Source organism: Cavia porcellus, unplaced genomic scaffold (assembly GCF_034190915.1).
Source record: "Cavia porcellus strain 051 isolate PalLab524CR breed Dunkin Hartley unplaced genomic scaffold, mCavPor4.1 scaffold_5, whole genome shotgun sequence".
NCBI lineage: Eukaryota > Metazoa > Chordata > Mammalia > Rodentia > Caviidae > Cavia > Cavia porcellus.
Window position 1 is genome coordinate 44,115,385 of NW_026947488.1, and position 21,414 is coordinate 44,136,798.

The window sequence follows — 21,414 nt, forward strand, 5'->3', positions numbered from 1 at the left end:
AATAGTAAGTAAAATGGGTCTTTTTATTACAAATTGTATCATGTGTATTTTAGTGCTACTCTAATGGATCCTTTGGGAAAGTTAAGATGTCTCAAGTACTGAAAAAAAATACTGGTTTACTATAAAATATTGGAAAATATAATTATTTATGGTGGTACAGAGGGATGAAAAACCAGAGAAGAAAATGTGAAACTAGTAGTATCTTTCAAAAGCAAAGGTACGTGATGAATTCAGCCAGAGGTGACAGAACGGTGAGGTTGAGCTTGATGAAGAGTAGTTCTTCAGAGTAGTTCTTTGAAAACTGGCAATCCAGATACGACAACATTTTGTTTACCATCTTTCTCATGGGGTGGAGTGCTGAGGGATATGTAACCTGACCCCAATAATTTAGAGTCAAGAAAACTAGGATATCTAAGAAATGTTATAAATAAATATGCAAAAAAAAAAACCCAAGGCCATTGTATTTAAAGGATAAATAAGATCTACATGTTTTCTGTCATTTGGAAGAAAATACAGGTAGAACATGAGGTAAGTGACTTTCAAAAATAATAAAGAGATCATTTATGTAAAAGGCAAAAAGCTTACTAGAAAGCAATTTGGGAGCAAATACTCTGACAAGTGTTGTGTGTTTTCAGTTTTTTATTAGAGAAGTTGGAAGTTGAATTTCGATATTGATGGTATCATAATTTCTCTGCTTGGTTCAGAGGAACACACAGAATCAATTTGTACAAGCATATACAACAATTCAGTTGGCATTTTGTGTCCTAAAATCAGTAATCTGATTAGTTCTAGGCTACCAGGCCCCCATGCGCTGCTCCTAGCTCGGCTTTGGTGACATGGCTCAATTCCCAGCGGTACGCTTCTTCATGCACTGTCAGCAGTAGGGCTATAGCAGGCTTAAGGACCATGCAGACTAACACTGTAGCAAATTGTCTGGGTATTTAATAGACATAAAAAGGTTATTTCCTGATATGAAATTCTGAAAATCTGCATAAATATTTTTTCGTGTAAAAGTAAATTAGTTATGCATTTTTTTTCAAACTAGAACTTGAAGTATCAAGAATGCCCACATAATTCATATACACATATATATAGAGACTTTTCATTATGCTAAAAGTCTGGATAGTTCAAATTATATTCTGTGCCATACATTTATTTAACCGGTATGTATTTGGCATTAGGTTAACTGTGTCTGAATGGATTAGTCTTAACTGGTGCGTGTGTATCATGCAAAACATAGTTCTAATATTCCTGTTTAGTAGTCTTTGTCACGTGGCAATACTTAGATGATTTTGCTCTATAACAATGTGAGTTAAGGAGTATAAATACTTTATACATGGTCACATTTACAGACATTTGCCAATAACCACAATCTTTACGGTGTAATAGTGAATTGTAATATCTGGAATATGCAGAAGCAATTCCTATAAAGCGGTGTCAGATGTAAACTTTCTTAACTGACCCTAACCAAGTTTCTCTTTGAGTGTTGATGAGTTTTGGCACAGGTTCACTTTTCTATTATATTTCTTTATTGTTCTACTAATTTCCACAAGTTTTACAGGAAATTAGCTTGTTATGGCATGGTAAAGACATGGCACTTATTGATGAGGTAACTTAGATATAGAAAAATTCTGCAAAATCATTTGTCTAGCAGACTACCACTTCTGCTAAGGAATCTATAGACAGAGTCTTGTTTCTCTTCTAGTGCATGCACTTGCTAGTAAATTGCTACTGCACTATTTTTGCTGCAGCTCAAACATGTTCTAATGCATCACAAAGCAGAGTTGTTCACACCAAGCTCATTTACTTGTGATCACTTTTTATAACAAACATGTTTAAGTTGTATTATCGATGGTTAAACTCTGCCTTACTGGTGTGGATTTGCAGTTACTTTTGGTTGGTCAAGGAAATTGAATACTCGAACCGTTAAATCGAAGTACATAAGTCATCCCCAGTCTCTGTGGTTTCAGGTAACATCTTCTCTATACATAAAGGAAACACAACAGAAAACAGCTTTTGTTCATGGAGTGTGTGCTCAGAAGCTGGGAGTGATCTTTTGATGTTTGGCAATTTTGCGGCTTCAGTCTGCGCTTTGGAGTGTCACACTACTGTTGCTGGTCTGCGGTCCATCTCGGCTTCCAATTTCACCATCTGCTGCATCTCCTTCGCCTATAACATCAGAAACACGGCCTTACATGTTGAAATCCTCTCCTGAAGGCACTTAACAACTCTCTGGCCTCTCTGCTCCTAAACTTGATGCTGTCACTATATCCTTGTTACTCAAAGTGTGGGCCAGGGATCTGCCGCATCATATTGCCTGAGACCTTCTCAGAAATGCAGACTCTTGGGGTTTGCTCAAGACCTAATGAATGTGGGTCTCTATTTTAACTTTCCTAAGATCCCCAGGAAATTTCTGTGCACATTAAAGTTTGAAGATTGGTCTAGATAGTACCAGTAAAATCACTTCAAAAGACATTGAACCAGATATTTGGGTTATGTCCTATCAAACCATTTGATTTAGTTTCTGTAGCTTGACATGCTGCTCTGACTTTGGATAATTTTATAATTTTTAGAATGAGCATTGCCTATGTATGATTTATTCCCTAGTAACCTAAACTTTAAAATAATTCCCCAAGAATCTAAATGTTGGAGATAGTCAAGTAAGAGCAGATTACACAGGTTTGGTAGGGGGTCCACTGACTAGAACCTGAGTACGTAGGACTCCAGGAATCTTACTGCCCAAGTTCTACAGCTGAGGGCTTTTTAATTCTCTGGGGCAAGTCATTCTTTATGCATTGTTAATCAATAAGCCATGGTGAACTCAATCTCATGAATTAGGGCCATCACTAACACACACGGCTGATGCAAGAGGTGGAAAAGGGTCAGATGAAGGTAAGGACCTGGTGACAAATAATTGCTTGGCAATGTAGGGAAAATTCAATAGCTCATTTCAACTTTTACATTCCAATTAATAGCCTAGATGCTTTGGCCCAACCTGTATACATGTGCCTTTTGGTGAGACGATGAAGCACCCTTTTTCTCGATCTGTGACACATTACTTTGAAATAAAGGACATGTGGGAAAGGAAACATGGACATATAAAGAGATAAATCAGACAGATACTCTAAAGTACTCTGATGTTATTATTCACGTCTACTTTGGTATTCTAGCTAAATGGAAGGTCAGAAGAAAGCTTTGGTCACATAATCACAGTAGAAACCTAAATCTCTCAACTGAAGTTCTGTAACAAAATTAGTTTAACCCACAGACCAAACAGTGATTTTTTTTCTTCTTTTTATATTATGGCTTTCAGTTTCACTTTGGTGAGGATGGATACAATAACATGAAGGAATTATATCTATCTGCATAAATTTGGGATGAACTGTTCCCGGATATTTTTTGGACCTAATGTATACTAATACTCTAGCAAAAAAATGAAGAAATGGAGAAAAATATACAAACATGAAACTATGACACGAACAGTATTCATAAGAGATGACAGTGGAACATTATCAGCACTGGAAATTAAGTAATCTGATATTCAGTAAATAGTAATAAAAGAATCCTTACACTTTTCTCCATTAATATTTAGATAATACCAAACAGTTTATAAGGAAGAATCATATGACAATAAAAAATTATTCCAAGAGCTAAATTCTTGCATGAGCAGGGTGACCATTCATTTCCATTTGCCTGGGACAATTCCAGCATATATCTGTCTATTATGAACAATGCTCTCTTTATCAAAAACATCTTGATTCAAATAATAAATTACATGATTATGAGGGGTGAGAAATTATCTTATGAGGGGTCAGTAAGGTCCTTTGTAAACCACACTTAGCAGAGAGCATGACCAAACACCATTGTATAAATTTCTGCACATAGAGCATAACTCTTTTTGTTATAAACCACCAACTATCTTTCAGTGGGGTGCATTAAAATTAATTGGACTATATTAGCATTTGTGAATGATATGACTCTGTGAGTCAGTCTTGAAGGTGCTGGGTCCACAGGAAAAATAATATATATTTACATATAAAGGTTCTTGATGTCTGGGTCATTTTTGTATCATGACCTATTTCCCAGATCTGCAATTGGAAATGCTGGCTAAAGCGCTTTTCAAAGAATTTTCTGAAGATTGTGGGCATTTCAGAATAAATGTTACATCAGAAATCCAAGCATGAAATAGTGAAGCTTTTTAAGTACAAACTCTTCAGATATTAGTTATAACCAGATGTGAATCATACAAGGAGCTTGCACAAAGAGTACTAGCGTAGTCAAGAAGAAAAGCAATGTTTTGCTTATCAGAATTTCAGTCAATTTCAGTCCTACCTTGCGTTTGGGACACTGCATGACAGGATTTCAAAAGCTGTTTGTACAAAAATAGTAATGTCAAAATTGAGTCATACATACAAAGCAAAGAAAATAAATGAATAATTGAAGTGAATTTGAGAAATGAATGCAAAACCATATACAGAAAAGCAAAAGGCTAAGGATAAAACATGTACACACCTACTAGTGACACACTTTTCCCAGTTGATCTCGACAGAAAAAAAAAGAAAAAATAGAACAAAACAAACAACCAATGCCTATTACCCCACACTGTGCCTGTCTTCTGGGACAGGGAGTAGAGAGCCCAACCTTTTGCCCAACTCTTTGGCTCACTTTGTTAAAGGATAAGACAAATGACAAAAATCAATTTTAAGACCTGAGTGTGACAGTCATGGAGTCACTAATGCTTGAGATGGCACATGTCAAGATGGATGAGATGCTGTGTGGCTAGAAGGTTGACAGGAAAACTTGAGTGGGGGGAAAATTCCTGGCATTTGGAGTTTTAAGTGAAAAATGGGCTGATCAACCATGCAAGGCCAGAAGAAGGCTAAGGAAGGGACTTATGAAGTCAGGATCCAGAATCAGGACCCAAAAATATGCCTAGTTGAGTTGTTCCTCCCAGTGCCTTGGACGCTGATCTAGTAACTAAGCGGATCCATGCAAGCTTTACTGACGGTTGGTGGGAGGTGGCTGGGAGAACTTGTAAGTGTCACAGGGAAACAGTAAAAAAGGAAACATGAGAAATGTTTAAATTAATTTACCTTTGGCCTAAAAACAGAAAAAAAAAAAAAACATTCTGGGGCAGCACGATGCTTTGAGAGATCGTCCTGCACATTTGGACTTGTCTGGAGACAGGGAACAGTTTTTGTTAATGCCATGTTTAGCTGGTGATGGAAGAGAGCCCCGCTATATAGCTCAGACCTTTCCCTCTGTGAAGGAAGAAGTGGGGTCTTCTGCAGCATGCCTCGGATGGTGTTATACTCTACAGAACTGAGAGCTTCTACATCTTTCAACTAAAGTGTGCACACACGCACACATGTGCATACACACGCTAGAAAGAGCTGGGACTGAATCTGTTACGCAGTATGTCAATATTTATAAAGCAAAGCTTAGCGCAAAAAATTCAAGTTTAAATTCTACCCTGTCAAAAGCACCAATATGATATCTTGAATTTCTTTTCCTCAAACTAATTAAATCTTCATCTCCAGATTTTTCATGTTCTGTGTTGCCCTAAGTTTCTGTGACTCAAAGTATCTGCTGTGGGCAGGAGACATTATTACTTATGACACCTTAAAGGTATTATATAAACTTCAGAATCCTCCCCATATGATCCAGGCAATGCAACGATCACTAAAGCAGTATTTTAATGCAAGAACACTGATTGTTTGGATAACACATGTGTGAGTATAAATCTCAAAGTGATTTATTTTTTATGTACTTCGGTCTTGAAACTAGAAACACTAGAAAACTGTATTCTCCACCTCTGATCTGCACCACTAATATAGTGATGAGTAATTTTTAGCATTTTTACATTCTTTAGTCAAACCTGTTGCTAAGCAACACCATAATTTCTAAGTAGTTCCTTAATTTAGACAGTTAAAACAATTGTGCCTTACCTTTCATTGTGCCCTTCTTCTAGGAACGATTTTAAGAAATAAGCCTTGTCAGTGTAATCCTCACCCAGAAATCCCTGAATCAGTGAGTTGGGCACTAAAAGCTTTAGAGATGGTGACTCTACCCTAAATCAGTTCCCATGTGGCCCCAGGAGGACTTTCTGGCAAGCACTTTAAGCACAAAAACACGACTTGTACTAGAACATGGTGCATCTATGAGTGGGTCAAATGAATTAGGCATGGGACAGAAATCACGTGTTGTTCCCCTTGGGGATTAACGCTCAATTCATGAATAGAAGCACTTAGTTGAGAAGGAAATGTGGAAAATAACTCAGCAGTATGTGCGTGAATTAAACTTCTCTCCAAACAATCTTTGGAAGCAGAAGGTGGATTTGTTATCCAGTTGCTATCCAAAAATGAAACCAATAAATCAATAAATTATGGCTTGGTACTATTTTCTTAAAGGGACTTTTTACATAGCATGCCTATTTAAATGTTTTTCAGTGGGAGCCATTTACTCTGAAAAGACACGCCTTAAGTAGGATTGCTTGACAGAGGGGAGGAAAGAGAAAATAATAGTGTAGTACACACACTCCTCAGAACATATTTATAGTCTCTACACTGAAGGTAATCACCTGGGAAGAAAGACTTTGAAACCAACTACACTTCAAGAGTGAAATCTGCAGAGGGAATGAAATTTAAAATATGAGCAAAATATAAGGTTCCCTTATCGGTTAGAAGAGTTTTGACCAGGCTGAATCAGCATAGTATGAGGCCGCTGAGCTAGACCTACCTGCACTACAACTGAAGTAAAACTACAGCTATTTTGGCACTGATAACAAGGAAATAGCTGGAGTTTGGCTAACGTTTTATTTGCACTTTTTAATTTACTGTTTTGCTTTGGTGGAGAAATCACCGTAGAATGGTGAGTTGGCTCACCCGCCAACTCATGTTGGGTGGTTTATAAAGTTAGGGTGGCGGGAAGCTAGATCCCAAGTGTGAGCACTTCATTTTTAGACTGAGGTGAAAATAAATGGTTCTTCTTGTTTGTTTTTAAGTGTACTTAATATGGCTTGCCTGTAGGTTACAAATTATAAAACTAAATGCAAACGGAGAGGTGATTTGTAACCTCCACTTCCACATCTATTCACTTTTAGTAATGTCACTCATAGATTCCTCTCATACATTAAAAATTCTCTTTTTACTCAGTTGCTTTCCTCCTCCAAAAATGTTCTTTCTATTCTTTTTTGGATGAAATGGAGAAAATACAGTAAAATATGCAGTAAATTCCTCTCTCCACCTTTACATTACTCAGACTCCAGAGGGGTCCCTGTGGCCACAGTATGTGCACCCTGAAGCTGCTTGCTGCCCCTAACTTTTTATCTATTTTAGGTACAATACCTGCTCGTTTTGTTTCTCTAGGAATTCAAGGTGTTCGAGTTGTACTTTTTTTAATTGATCCATTTCTTTGGATTGCTTCATTGCAAGCTAAAAAGAAAAGGGAAAAAAAGTGAGAAAAAAATTCTGAATTCTTAACAACTTTCAGGTTATAATTTTAAAATTAATGGATGAGTAATAGTTTCTAAGTTTATAAGTGCAAGAAATTAATTTTGAAAAATGAAAGAAAAGTAGACTGAACCCGGAAGAACTTAAACTCACTATTCTTGCTGAAAAGATCTTTCCTGCTAAAACCTGTTGCACTTGTGCATGACTGACAATTGGTTTCATTTTCTATATCAAATGGTGTCAAATAAACACCTTAAAGATTTTGGCAAGCGAATACTTTAGCTTTCAGGGAAAGGAGAAGTTGGAATGTTTAGTGCACAGAAAAAATGAAATTAAATGAATTAGCTAGGTGCTGGATATCTAAGTGTAGTCTATTGTTTACAGTTTTTTCAAGGAAAAGTACCAAGAAAATGAAAGAAATACTTACTCTCTTTCTTTCTTCTAGAAATTTCTTGGTGTTACTGCTGTTTAACTCCCTGACTCGCCTAAAAGCAATGAAGATAAACATAATATTATTGGCATAATATTGAGCAGAATTAGTATCATATGAGTAAGAGCCTGTTTTACTCTAATTTTCTGGACAGGATTACTCTTTTTAAAAAAATTTTTTAGTGCAGCATCAGATGGATTTATCCATGTGAGATACATGCAAGTGCTCTCACACTTTCTTATGCACACAAATCACTTGGAGCTAATATCTGAATCACAGACTGCTGGGCCCTCCCTTGAGATCCTGAGTCGGACCCAGGAGGCTTGGAGTCCTGTGATTCTATGCAGCTCCCAAGTAACCCACCCCACAGAATCTGCCGCCTTGGTCTGAGCTGGGTCTGGGCTTCTGCATTTCTGCCAAGTGCTCAGGTCATGCTGATGCACCAGTATTGCTTTGTGTGTGGTCAGAATTTATCTGACAATGATATATTCTGAGCTTATTCCTTTTATTTATTTATTTATTCTTTTTGCAGTTCTATTTTTAAATTTTAAAACAAAAAAATAAAAACGATAGTTTCAAAGCAAAGTAACAGATTAACAATGGTTGATATATTGCATATTGTTATCTTAAAGTAGTTATTCAGATTACAAGACAGAGGCATGACCAAATGATCAAACAATGTAAGCACAAACCATTCCCTTCAATAAACTAAGAGAGATTAGTAGTATAGCTACCTATCTTGCATATGTATATATATTTTTTCCTTCTTTCTTTTCTCCTTTCCTCTATCCCAGTTGTTCTTTCCTTTTGAGCAGTTTCTGTCCCTTTCGCTTTCACAATATCTGTGGTACATTTTGGATCTTATTTACTCTTTCAGTCTTTTAGAGTAGGGAGAGAATACGATATTTATACAAGTGAGTCTGATTTGTTTCACACATGAGTATGGTCTCAAGTTGTATCCATTTACCTATAAAAGCCTCAGTTTTACCTTTTATAGCCGTGATCTAGCCCACTGAATAAAATCTCAAGTTTTATACCTATTATCTATATTTCAAACTATTCCTTTATTTTATCTTCTGTAAAGATTCCTTTGATGATAAACCGATTACAATATTTCCAGGCTACCATTAATGGAAAAAGTGAGTTATTTCCAAATGATACCATAGTGATCTAGTGCAAAAGGTCCTATAGTACTTGACACCGTAAATGCCTGTTGAATAAATAAATGAAATTGGGAGGGATTTTCTTTGCATGTTGACAAGACTCTGGACTTGCCCGTTGGTGGATATTCATGGCTTCATTCTTACTCAGAAGCAGCTGTTAGTCTTTGCCCTTGTCTGCCCGTCTCTGGATGCTATACTTCCCCCGCCTCTGCCCGGCCTGGACCCACCAGACACTGACATTCTTGTCTGTGTGCTGATCTTGTCAAAGGCATCGTGCTGTTGGTTTAATTTGCATTTCTCTAATTACCAGTGAGGAGTGCTGGGTCTCAAGACTAAACAGGCTTACGACTCGCTGAAGTTTGGTAGCAGTAACAAATCTGTTCAGTCAATCTGGGGTATTTGTATTTTTTTTAGGTAATTTTCCACTCCACCTAAGTTTTAAATTTATTTTTAGTACTGTTTGTAACAGTGTTTTTTTTTTTTTTTTTTTTAATAAGTATTGTCTCATTAGTCGGTACTGGTAATTTATGCTTTCTTTTTCTTCTAGATCAGTCTTGCTGAATGAACTTGGCTTTGTGGATATTCTCTATTTTTTTTTTTCTTTTGCTTCTATGTCAGCACTTTCTGTTTTTTCTTTTTCACTTTTTTTTTTTTTTTAAATTAAAGATAGAAAAGGAGACTCCCACAGCTGCTTCAGAAAGTGTCAAGGATGGTGGGATAAATGTGTTGGAAGAGGGAGAGGGAGTATGCTGAGGGGGATTAATGCAATGTGTCCTTAACTGTAATACATTTTTCATATTTAAACATCCACTGTCATTTTCCATTGCACCCGGTATGTGCTAAACTCTGGCACTGGACCACAGAAGGACCCCAGTGAGACCCCAATGGGACTGCAGCCTCACTCAGGGCCTGCCCTGCCAGCCTGCACCCTGCTTCCCTCGGCTTCCTCACTAAAGAGCCTCATTAAGTCACAACACCTGCATTCCTATCTCACTTTCTTTTTCCTGAAAACCCATCCTATCCCACACAAGAACAAACCAGGAAATGGTATTTATGAAAATTCTTGGTATCAAGGGCTGCACAATGCAAACGAAGGACAAAGATCCCTCTCCTGCTGTTTAAAAAGGTACAGTACTATCCAGAATATGCTTATACCTGAGCAGATGAGAAGCTTGCAAGATGACCCGAAAGAATGCAGAAAGAATATTTTAGAATTATAATATTTTATGAAATTATTTTTGTTTGTGAATGTGCATACATGCATTGAATGTAAATTTATCTTTCCAGTGATAGTAAGCAATCAGAGAACTTCAGAGACTATCTTAAAGCAACAATATTCCATCTCAATGGCTGCTATAGTAGCAGAATCCTCAGTCAAACTCTGTGTTTTCCACCTTAGGTAGGCGCACCCATGTCCGTACATGGATTAACAACATCTTCAAGTTAATGACAAATTCACTCAGTGAGCATGTTTGGCCTTACCTTTCTCGCTCTGCTTTATTCTTGATAGATTTATCTTGGCTGATGGCTTTGCTATTTTCCATAGAAATCTTAGCCTGGTGGGCTCGCATTTCCTTGCTTTCCCTATGGATTAAAAATAAACACATGGGATAGGGATGGAGTTAAGTGTTTCATGGGTACAGGGTTCTCCTGGGGGCTGATGGAAACATCCTGGAAGTGGGTGGCAGTGGGAGGTACATGACACTGCCCATGTATTTAATGCTGGAAACTTAAAAATGGCCACAGCGGTACATTTTGTATGATGTATATTTAACTGATAAAAACACAAACAAAACATGAATTCTATGTGTAACAGTAGGACTAAATGTACCCCCAGCCCCACCCCATTACTGAACTCATTAAGGTATTTTATATTTTGGCAAAGGAAGGAGTGGACCCAGCCCATGTGGTTCTGGATCCCTGAAGGGAAGTGGCCACCTAGGGGTGAAATGGCAATGAAACACAAGCATTTCCAGCTGTGCCCCACAGTATTTGTGAGGAAACGGGCTGAAAGACAAAGAGGATGTTATAACCTTCCTGCTGCTGACAATCCGTGGGAATGAAAGGGGCTACATGGCTTCAAGTGAGCAGAGAAAATTGCAAAAACTCATGTTTACAGGTGTTAAAATCCTCTGTGTGAGTTCAAGTGCAAATATGGCTTGCATAAATTTAAATTATGTATGTGCACAACACGCACTTGCAATTTAGAATACTACAATGAATGTGATTAGAAAGAAGTGTTTCCAGGAACCCACGCCGATTTCAGGAAGCTCTGCGTGGAATCCCACAGGCAAGCAGCTCCTTGACCTGCTTAGGGAAGCTGCCTCAAATAGAGAACAAGCACAAGTGGAGAGCACTCCTCAGTCAGCAACCTGGGAACACAGCAGCAGGAAGAGGCCTAGGAACTCTGCAGACTCTGGACCCCAGGAAGTCACTCCAGAGGGTTGTTTTTTTTTTCTGTTTTGTTTTTTCTGTGACTTGCTAGTAAACTGACCGCTTCTTCATTCATTTGTTCATTCACTTGTTCATTCACCTACTCATGCATTCGTCCTTCCATTTCATCCAACAAATGTGATGAATGACCAAATGTTGCTGACACATGTTAAGAAAACAAGGATTTTAACCAAGAACAACAGCTGTGGTGGCAAAAAAGAAACTAAAACAAGACACTTGAGGAAAGACTGAAACACTATTATTGTTTGGAAAGATGCTCCTGCCATGGATTTGTTTTTTGTTTGGTTTTGTAGATTTGCACCTAGTTTATGGTTTCTTCAAAGGACCTTCTCAGCAATGCAAGTATGTTTCCTATATTTTTTTCAGACAATGCCTTACCCCTGCTGTTTGGGGCTATCCTTTTCCTTTGTTCAATTATAAAATGATTACTCGGTGCCTTATGCTGAAGTACATTTGGATTGTTACAGAGATCTAAGATCTGGTATTACAGTAACAACCAAATGCAGAATGACAACAGATTCCCCCCCCCCCTTTTTTTGGATCAAGAACATTTCTAGTGGAAAACAGAAAAGAACCTGTAGCCCTAGTCTTTCTGGTTCACTTGCACAATGCTTCTGTTTTCTATTCTTTGGCGTCTGTCAATGCACCCTAACTGTGGCATGTGGGAAGCACTGGGTAGACAGCAAGCAAGCTGCACCGCTCTGTGATGAAGAGCATCATCACCAACACTCTCCTGCCGGGGAAGTCCAGCTAGTACTCCGCAGTAACTGCAGTGCAGTGTGTATTCCACAGCAGTAGGGAACAGCGAAGTCAGCTGATCCTTTTCTGCTGTTTCTTGACCAGGCCTGTCTTCCTAAAATTCACAGAGGTCGCAGTAACTACAGGAAGAGGAGAAGGAGTTCTCCCAGTTTGTCACTGAATGATCAGAATCAGTCTAGGAGCTTTACTGTTTATCTCTTCTTCTCTGTATCTTTCTTCCTTCTGCCCCAGATCATTTTCTAAAGCCCAGACCCAAAACTACCTTTCTGCACAGCTTCCAGGACTACAGAGGTGATGTTCCTTAATATCTGCAATATATCTTACTATCATACACTCATAATCTGACTTAACTTTTCATGCAAGTAATAGCTCGCCAGCACTTGATGGGGCAGGGGCTGTTTCTTACAGTTCCCCTTTCTCATATCAACAGCTGGATATTATGTCAGGTGTGACAGCTGCATATTATGTCAGCCGCATATTATGTGATTTCACTTACTACCTTGGTATGCATGTGTACATATACATAATCATTCTTTTTAAAGACTAGGAGTTTATTCTGGGGATGGCTGGCTCTCCTACCTGTCATGAGACAATTTCAGCTGCTGGGTTTGCTGCTCGTGAGCATTTATCAGTAGCTTCTTCAGCAACTCACACTGCTGGTTAAGGTGCAGGTCCCGGATTTCTTGCTCCTCAGCACTATGAGTGTTGATCATTTCTGACCATTCCTTTGTGTGCTGTGCCACAATCTCTTTGACCTGTTTGTGGAAAAAGAGATGAAGTCATCTGGAATCTTCATGGGTTATCTATGAATTGAAACATATTATTCATGCATTTCATATCCCTCCCACCAATGCACTTGGCCAATCAGTGGACATTTGAAATCTACAAAAAGATATACACAAGAGTCATTCATTATTAAAACAAATCAATCATTTCAGCTCTAAAGATTTAATTGTGAACCATTATTTTACTGCCTTACTTGTTGAAATTGATCTGTCTGGACTGCGCCTCCTTTATCAATTCCATCAGAATTTTCTTTACTACCCTATACTTTTCACTTCCATCAGGCCAGAGGTCTAAACAGAGCTGTGTGTTCTTTATTCCTGGACTGTAACTTACTGTTTCATCCCTAATACACTCTGCATAGAAAATTCTTGCCTCTGAGTATCTATGCACTTGGAAATGTGGTTTTGCAGGTGGTACTCTTGTCAGTAATTAGAATCTATTCCTCCACTTCCTTGACTATGGCTGAACTTGTGGTTTCCTTTAGCCAAGCAGTCAATGGCAAATGTGATATACGCAGGAAAGTGCATTGTGGTGTTTGGTACCCTGTGACAGTCCATGCTAGTCTGCTGGAGGCTGCAACATCACATAAGAAAAGACAACCAGCTGTCAGCCAACCACCGGACACACAAGTGTCTGTGACACATGAGTGAGCCCAGCAAATCCAGAAGAACCATACTGAAGTTTTGAATGACTGAACTGTGAGCTAATAAATAATAGTTGCTTTAAGGGACTAAACTTTGATACCCTTTATTATGCAATAAAAGCACAATGACACTGTTGCTAAGGTTTTTTTTTTTTTTTTTTTTTTTTTTTTTTTTTCTGCTTAGCAAAAGCATCTAAAAATCACTGCACGTTGAATGAGTCATGACTTCTCCAGTATTCCAGAGAAGAGGAAGGCGGGGAACAGCCTTCCAGAGCACGTGACTTGTTGCCTCCTCACAGTGCACGCTAGAGGAGGCAATGGAGCACCGAGGGTGACTCCACCTAGCACAGCGTGGCCGCTCCCTGCATATGGCCAGGCCTTTGTGCCCAATGACAGAGCTGCCATGGACAGATGGTGCTGGGTGGTTGACCAAATGCTAAGACTGACAGCTTTTTAAGAGAATTTTTCTTTTAAATCTATTATTATTGTAAGAATTGTTTGTGTTCTTCTTGGGGTTTTAGCATTTAGATCCACAAATGGCCACAACCTTAAATAAGGCCTTTCAAATTCTTGTTTTCTCCTGTCTTAGGGGAAATCCAAGTCATTAGACTCCTTTCTTAGAATATTAGCCTTCAGTTTTTCTGTCATGGTTTATATAGATGGACCCCAGGTCTCATGCATTTGTGATTGGTTCATTGTCTAGCACTTGGACTGGGGGTGTGAATGCTACACCTGCCTAGTAGGGGTGGAGCCAGGATGTTTTGTAATAGCAGGAAGAAGGTATGTCTCTCTCTTGCTGGTTTCTGCCTTGCTGTTTGCAGCTGCCATGAACTGTTGCCCTGCATGCCTGCCTTGGAGCCAACTGAGTAAGGACTAAAAACTGTAAGAAATAAACATTTCCTTTCCCAACTTTGGGTATCAGGTATTTTGTCTCAGCAATAAGTAAAAAGTAACTAAGACTTTTTCTCGTCCCACATTTTCTCCAGCAAAATTAAGGTGGAGTAAGTATCAAAAAAGTACTCAAAAGCCTATTGTTTTTACTTCTATAAAGATTATATAGTCAGTGTTACTATAAGGATTATATAGTTAGCATTTTACACGGTATTACCTGTGCTTCTCCTCAGTTATTTTTCACTTGATGTCTTGGGAGTTGGACAGCATAAATATAGTTAGTATATTTCCATAAACAAAAAGGAAGTGGTGCAGTGAATCTGGGAGTACACATGAACCCGAGGTCCCCTCTCTCCTCAGATCAGCCCCAAGCCACTGTGATTTCTGATCAACACAAGGTACCTCCTCCAAAAAAACTCCCAAATGTCTTCTGAAAGTCACTGCAGTAAAATCTGGCATTTCCTTACCTTAGATTTGTGATCTGATGTCAATGTCTGAATTTTAATTTCTGTTTCTTTTTTCATTTCAAGACAATTGCTTCCCCTGAAAATAGAAAATTGCAAAATGCATACCAGAAATTAGCTATCTTCCAATTCCCTTGGGCCCTGTGATAAAGCTTTCTGATGAAGACAATATATTCATCAAATGTGGTGTGCCATGGCTCATTGGGCAGCAAGAGTTTTTCTAGTGATAGATTCATACCTTTCAAAATATTATCTATATCGTGATTACTCAATTCAACCACTACACAAAGAAACACTTCAAACCCAACAATTATTTCATTGTTAAGAATCTGTTGTCAGAGTTTCCATTTTGGTTTTTCTTTTTATTTGAGCTATTTTTTTCATTATTCAATAAAATATTTTTGGGAATGAAAACTGGAAAATAGGTCTTCAGCTTTGAAGTGAATTTCTAATTCATTCTGGTTGCAAAGCCAGACTTTTGTCTTTTAAACCTGCCAATGAGAAAGAAAATAGCATTTCTTGGCATTACTGGGTAATTTTTGCTTCTGAGCCTATTGTGACTAAGAAATACATGCTAGGCAATTGCCCAGCAAGCATCACTGCTCATTTCGGCGATTCTGGAAAGTTTTCTCTTCCGTATCATTGCTGAACCAAGAACAGGTCCTCAGCGTCTGTTTCAGCATGTACTCTGGTTTATGAAAGCCCCAGTCTGAATGCTTCATTATAGTATTAATCAAGCATTGCCCTGAGAAAGCTCAAGGTCTCTCATCAAACTATTCCTTCTCCTTGAATGGAACTGAGTATGTTTCTTCTCTAGTCTGTTATTTAGAGAGCTTGAAGCATTCCTGAAACATTTTCCTGTCTTTATACTTAAATAATATCCTTCACAATAAATTCAATGATAGGTTTTATTCAATAGTCTTAACAGTTGGCATAAACAAAGAACTACAACATTAAAAATCAAGGTTAAAAGTTCCCCTGCAGTATCTCCTTATTGTCTGCTGTCTATGTAAAATCAATTTATGCACTCTGAGTTTTCCTGACTTTATCTCTCTCTCCAATCCATCTTCTTCTATCTTTTTAAAGACACTGAGTTGAAAACACATGAGAGACACAGTTATCTCACTGGGCCACAGCTACAGGGTACTTTAAGGAAGTTCCTTTCCTCCATCTCAGTCATTCCTTTCACGTTGAGAGGAAGGTAATAAAACCTATTACAGGTACTTAAATTACAAGAGGCTCAGGGCTGATAAACGCATTATAAATTGGAAATACTGCTAAATAGGAAATACATTGAATCCACCTAACCTACCATAACCTGGTCTAGCAATGCAGTGCTCCACAGAGGATCAGCTGTTTCCCCTCATGGTTCTCTGGCTGACTGGCAGCCAGTGCCCAGTGTTGTTAGAGAACAGTGAGCCCAGAAAAAGATACAAATTAAAAATCTGATGTAAGTCCCTACGGAATACATAGTACTTCTGCGTCAATGTAAAGTCAGAAAGTCCTAAGTCAAAGTATTTTACATGGAAGATCTTCTGTGTTTGTTTTAGAAACAGATTTCACTTGTGAAATCTAGAAAGATTAACTAGTTCCTCCTTTCAGGACACTTTAGCCACTACACTACAATAAAAAAGTCTGAGCCATTTTGATAACAGTCAGTAACAGTGGAAAACTCTACTAATACAGCTCTCCAGAAAAACAAAGCTGGTATCTGACTTGGAAGTTAACTTTTACTGTATCATTGAGACTTCTACTATTTCAAGTCTTTGGAAAATGCTCTGTATTGGAAAGTCCCAAAGTGGTGCTGAGTTTGGCAGTGAAGACAAACTGGATAGATGAATTTTTCCAGTCTAATCTATAATAGGGAAAAATAGGGCTCTATTGTTGAGAGACCTTCAAGACTGCTCAACAGGCTGTCTGGGGGGTAAGTGACCAGGAACAACTTATAATAAATGTTAGGCTGACTCCACTTTACTTTTAAGCCTAATATATATATATATATATATATATATATATATATATCCATCTCATTATTTGGTTTCTAGAGGCAATATCGTTGATTTACTGATGTTGAAAACTAGTATCTTTTAAAACCAAAACCTATATGTTGCTTGAGTTTGAAATCTTCTAAATGAAGATTCTGATGTAAATATATGGAAGCAACAGCCATGAACAAGAATAAGCAAACCAATTTTTGAAAAGATAACTTGAGAATAAAAATGAATTTATTCTTGGAAAGTATTATAAAATTGTCAGAAATTTGTTCGTTAAAAATAAAGGTGTCGGGGCTGGGGATTTAGCTCAGCGGCATAAGCGCCTGCCTTGCAAGCAGGCAGTCATGAGTTCGATCCCTGGTACCGATAAAAAGGAAAAAGACAAAAAAAAAAAAAAAAAAAAAAAAAAAAAAAAAAAAAGATAAAGGTGTCGTGTTTATAGCAGTACAATTTGTAATAGCTAAATCTTGGAAACAATCCAAATGCCCATCATCTGAGGAATGGACAAAAAAGATGTGGTATTTTTATACAATGGAGTGCCACTCAGCTATAAAGGAGGACCACATTGAGGTTTTTATAGATAAATGGACGTGACTTGAGATCATACTCGTAAGTGAAATAAATCAAACTCACATGTGTAAATACCATATTGTCTCCCTAGGACAGGAAACTGAAGGAGTAAACAAGATCCAAAATCTTCAATAAATATTGTTAGAGGGTAAGAAACTGCTCAAAGTGGAAAAATAACTCAGATAGGGCAAAGGAGAAAAGAAAAAGGGCACAAGTTTGTATATATACATTTAAGTTAGCTAAGATAATTGTACTACCAATTCTACTACTTCTTGGAGCAAAACAGCTAACATTCATAGGATTAGATCAATTTTGCATGTTTATATCTGGTAATCTGAGTAACTCTTTTGAAGATAACTATGCAAAATAGCAACCTTAGTTATGTTCCTACCACCTTGTTTTTGAAAGCCTATACTGTTATTGTTTGGGGCTCCTCATTATTGTTGTCTCTTTTATTTCTTGTATTGTGTTTTGTTTTTCATTCTAATATAGAAAGGACAGATGTACATGTATAGGCTTATACATGCCTAGATCTTCTAAAGAGTTTACAAGAATTGATTTTATTACATGTGATGGTATCAACAGCTACTTCTAAGACACTATGGTAGCCATTGCTGATTTTCTATCATCTTGTTTTGAAGTCCAATAATGCTTTTATTCTTTGTTTTGATTAGTTTTAGTCTGTTTTCTTATTTCAATATGTTTGAAGATATGAACAGCTGTTTTGAAGAGAACAAGAGTCATTATGGTAACCATTGTTGATTTTCCTATTGTGTGGTTTTAAAGGCCTGTAATGCTTTCATTCTTTTGTTTTGATCAGTTTTATTCTATTTGGTTTTGTTTGAATTCATTGTGTGTGAAGATATGGACAACTCTTTTGAAGAAAACGAGATATTATGGTAGCCACTGTTGATTTCCTGTTGTCTTGTTTTGAAATTCAGTATTGCTTACATTGTTTTATGCTGATTTGGTTTGTTCTGTTTTATTCTGTGTTGTGTTGTGTTGTTTTATTCTCTTTAAAATTAAAAAATATATTAGGATGTCTACTTACTTTTCAACATTTTGGTCTAAAAGTTAAAAAAACAACTTAAAAACACAACAATCGAAGCTGCTGATGTGCGCAGAAGTCTGTAAGAATCACAGCTGCTCCAAATGAATCATATTCACCACAGTGCTGTCACATGAGCCATGAGATGAACTGGTGAGGTTTGCCTGACCTAAAGCATGTATTGAAAACTTTTCAAAACCACAGGCCACAATTTTGCTTCTGAGATACACAATGAAAACAATAGGAAAACAAAGGTAGATTTTGCATAGTAATGGTGTTCTGTAGTTAGGGTCTGATTTGTTGTTTTTCTAGAAAAATCTAACTGTAGTAAGAATGAAAATTGAGGTGCGATATTGAAGGCAGGTGCAAGCAATTACCTACTCTTTACTCCTGAAAGAAAATATACTAGTTTCATGTCATAAAATTAGGTCTTTGGGACCAGAAATTGTAACAAATGCAATCAATTCTGTTATCTTGAGTGAATGTCAACAATAAAAAAACAGGTAGAGAAAAAAATAATTCTTTTCTACTTTTCTCTGTGGGAGGCTTGAAGATACCAGCATAAATTAAAAGGAGGAGATTAAAAGCCAGAGGAAATTCACTGAAGGAGGACAAAGCCATGTCAAAAACAATTTCTCAGGTGACAGCATATGTACATAGGCTCACAAGCGTCTTCCTCAGGGTATTTATTAATCCAATGGAAAAGTAACTAACGTTATAGATTAGAAATCATCACCTATCACTACACCAGCATTGCCCTTGATAAGACATAGTAGTACTGGGTACCACCTCCCAGCATCATGCACAGAGAAGGAAGCATCACGACTTCCAAGGTGAGCTTGTCAAACACACACAGCCTTCTTTACTTGTGAGACACAACAAGGATAAGCCAAATGGAAAAAAATACAAAACAAGTGAGCAGTATTCTTTCAAAGTGAAAATGTCATGAAAGCTAAGGAGAGACTAGAGGTCTGTAGACTGAAAAACAATGAGAAGAAAATAAATGCATGGTCAGTTCTAGAGTAGATCCCAGAGCAGCATTACTGAGAAAATGCTGAAATTTGAAAAATCATTGCAGTTTAACTAAGAAGTATTGTTCTAATGTCCGTTTCCCAGTCTGATCACTGTACTGTGGTTTTGTGAGATGTTAACACTTAGCAAAGCCGAGTTAAGGGTACAACAACTTTCTCTGCTAGAGCAGTCTTCCCTCTTCCACAGGGGCTCTGCGCTAATGCCAAGCCCCCTAGTGATTGGCTGAAGGCACAGATACTACTGAGCTACACTGTCTGTTTGTTTGTTTTCTTATACGCGTAAATCTATGATAAGGTTCAATTTATAAATAAGGCACAATATGATACTAGCTACAACAATAACAAATATACTGATATGGAAGTTATTTAAAATTGATGAACTGTTTATTTCTACAATTGTCCACTTAATTTTTTGTGCTGTAGTTGACTGTACAGTTAACTCAAACCACTGAAACTGCAGGTAAGGTGGAACCAACCATACTTTTGCAACTTCTCTGTGAGCTTAACATTTTTCAAAATTTTGTACCCAATTCTCAGAATGGAAAAGTATTTTTTTCTAACTGTTTGTGGCTAAGATATTTTTTCAGGACTCTACTGAGAAGCTTCCCTAGACTATAGCTAAGGGGACTGACGTGTGGCCCTGTTATGATGCCAGTGTATTTAATGAGCCAGTCTAATATTCTCAAGGTGTAATTCGAAATGATAAAAATAGAGGCAACACTAAGTTCTTCTGTGATCCAAACAGGCAGCTGAACTGTGAGCCAAGACACCCTATGAAAAAAGGAAAAGGAAATAAACGTCACCCCTTTTTCTTCATAGCCTTCTCTAGGATCTTCTCATGAGTCGACTTCTCTTTGTCGTACTGTGCCACGATTTTGTCAACTTGTGTGCAATGTAACTTCTGCATGGTACTGTGCTCCTGTAAGACAGAAGTCTGCAGTTACACAGTGGACTTCCAGTGAGGTGACCAGCTTCACACTGTCAAGATGGCATTGGTTTCACAAGCTTTCCCAGAGCCTTGGTTGGGAAGGTCGACGAGTAGTCAATTTGAGAACTGTGTAGACCTGTCTGTCATCCAACAGGAGAGTTTCCTGTCCAAGGGCATTCCAACAAGGGAGTCCTCAGCCTCAGTCTCACAAACATGCCAACCTGCAAAGGCAGCCCTGCTCGTGGACAGGTAGTGCCAGTCTCTTCAAGTGCCTTCTTCTAGGTAATTTTGTTCTCCTGTCCCACACACAAGGCCTGTGTCCCTTCTACAAACTTATCTCTAATCTCCAAATTTAGCCATCCTATTTCTACTCTTACTAAATACAACTGTCCATTACGTGTGAGATGGTTTGTAAACACCTGGCACATTTCGGGCTGTCCTGAATGCCATAACTATACAATGAGCTTGCCATGGGGGGCATCACCATCAGCTGCATCTGAATCTACATCCCTAGATATATTTACTGACTTCCTTCACCTAGATGCTTTCACGAGGGTGATCAGAATGTTTGTTCAGGAGCTCTGTTATGAGGTTTTAAAGATTTGAAAAGATTTTGTGATCTTCACTGAATTGCTGAAATTAAGTCTGCAAGGCTTGTAAGCTAATAACTATTTCCTTGTAAACACTTTATCTTCCTGGACAATGAGGAAGGCATTTGGCTATAGCAAGTGAATCATAGGAAATGAGGTTTCTTTAGGTTCTCAGTCTCTCAGAGACAAAATCAGCACCATTATGAACACCC

The 21,414-nt window shown here is 37.8% G+C and overlaps 1 protein-coding gene across 9 annotated transcripts in view; it reads right to left on the bottom strand.

Moving 5' to 3' along the window:
* Positions 1–621: 621 nt before the first annotated feature.
* The window catches only part of Plcb4 (phospholipase C beta 4), a 355,157-nt gene continuing 334,364 nt past the window's right edge, over positions 622–21,414 (bottom strand). For 8 of the 9 annotated variants that reach the window (XM_063248709.1, XM_063248710.1, XM_013159797.3 and 5 more), the window contains 8 exons: positions 20,488–20,603; positions 15,045–15,120; positions 12,837–13,012; positions 10,527–10,628; positions 7,879–7,936; positions 7,347–7,433; positions 4,333–4,369; positions 622–2,169 (listed from right to left, as the gene is read on the bottom strand). In XM_063248709.1, the coding sequence (XP_063104779.1) occupies positions 2,081–2,169; positions 4,333–4,369; positions 7,347–7,433; positions 7,879–7,936; positions 10,527–10,628; positions 12,837–13,012; positions 15,045–15,120; positions 20,488–20,603 (741 nt within the window). In that variant the 3' untranslated portion in view covers positions 622–2,080. The remainder of the gene's footprint in view (positions 2,170–4,332; positions 4,370–7,346; positions 7,434–7,878; positions 7,937–10,526; positions 10,629–12,836; positions 13,013–15,044; positions 15,121–20,487; positions 20,604–21,414) is intronic. The other variant, XM_023560190.2, reaches the window with a different exon arrangement.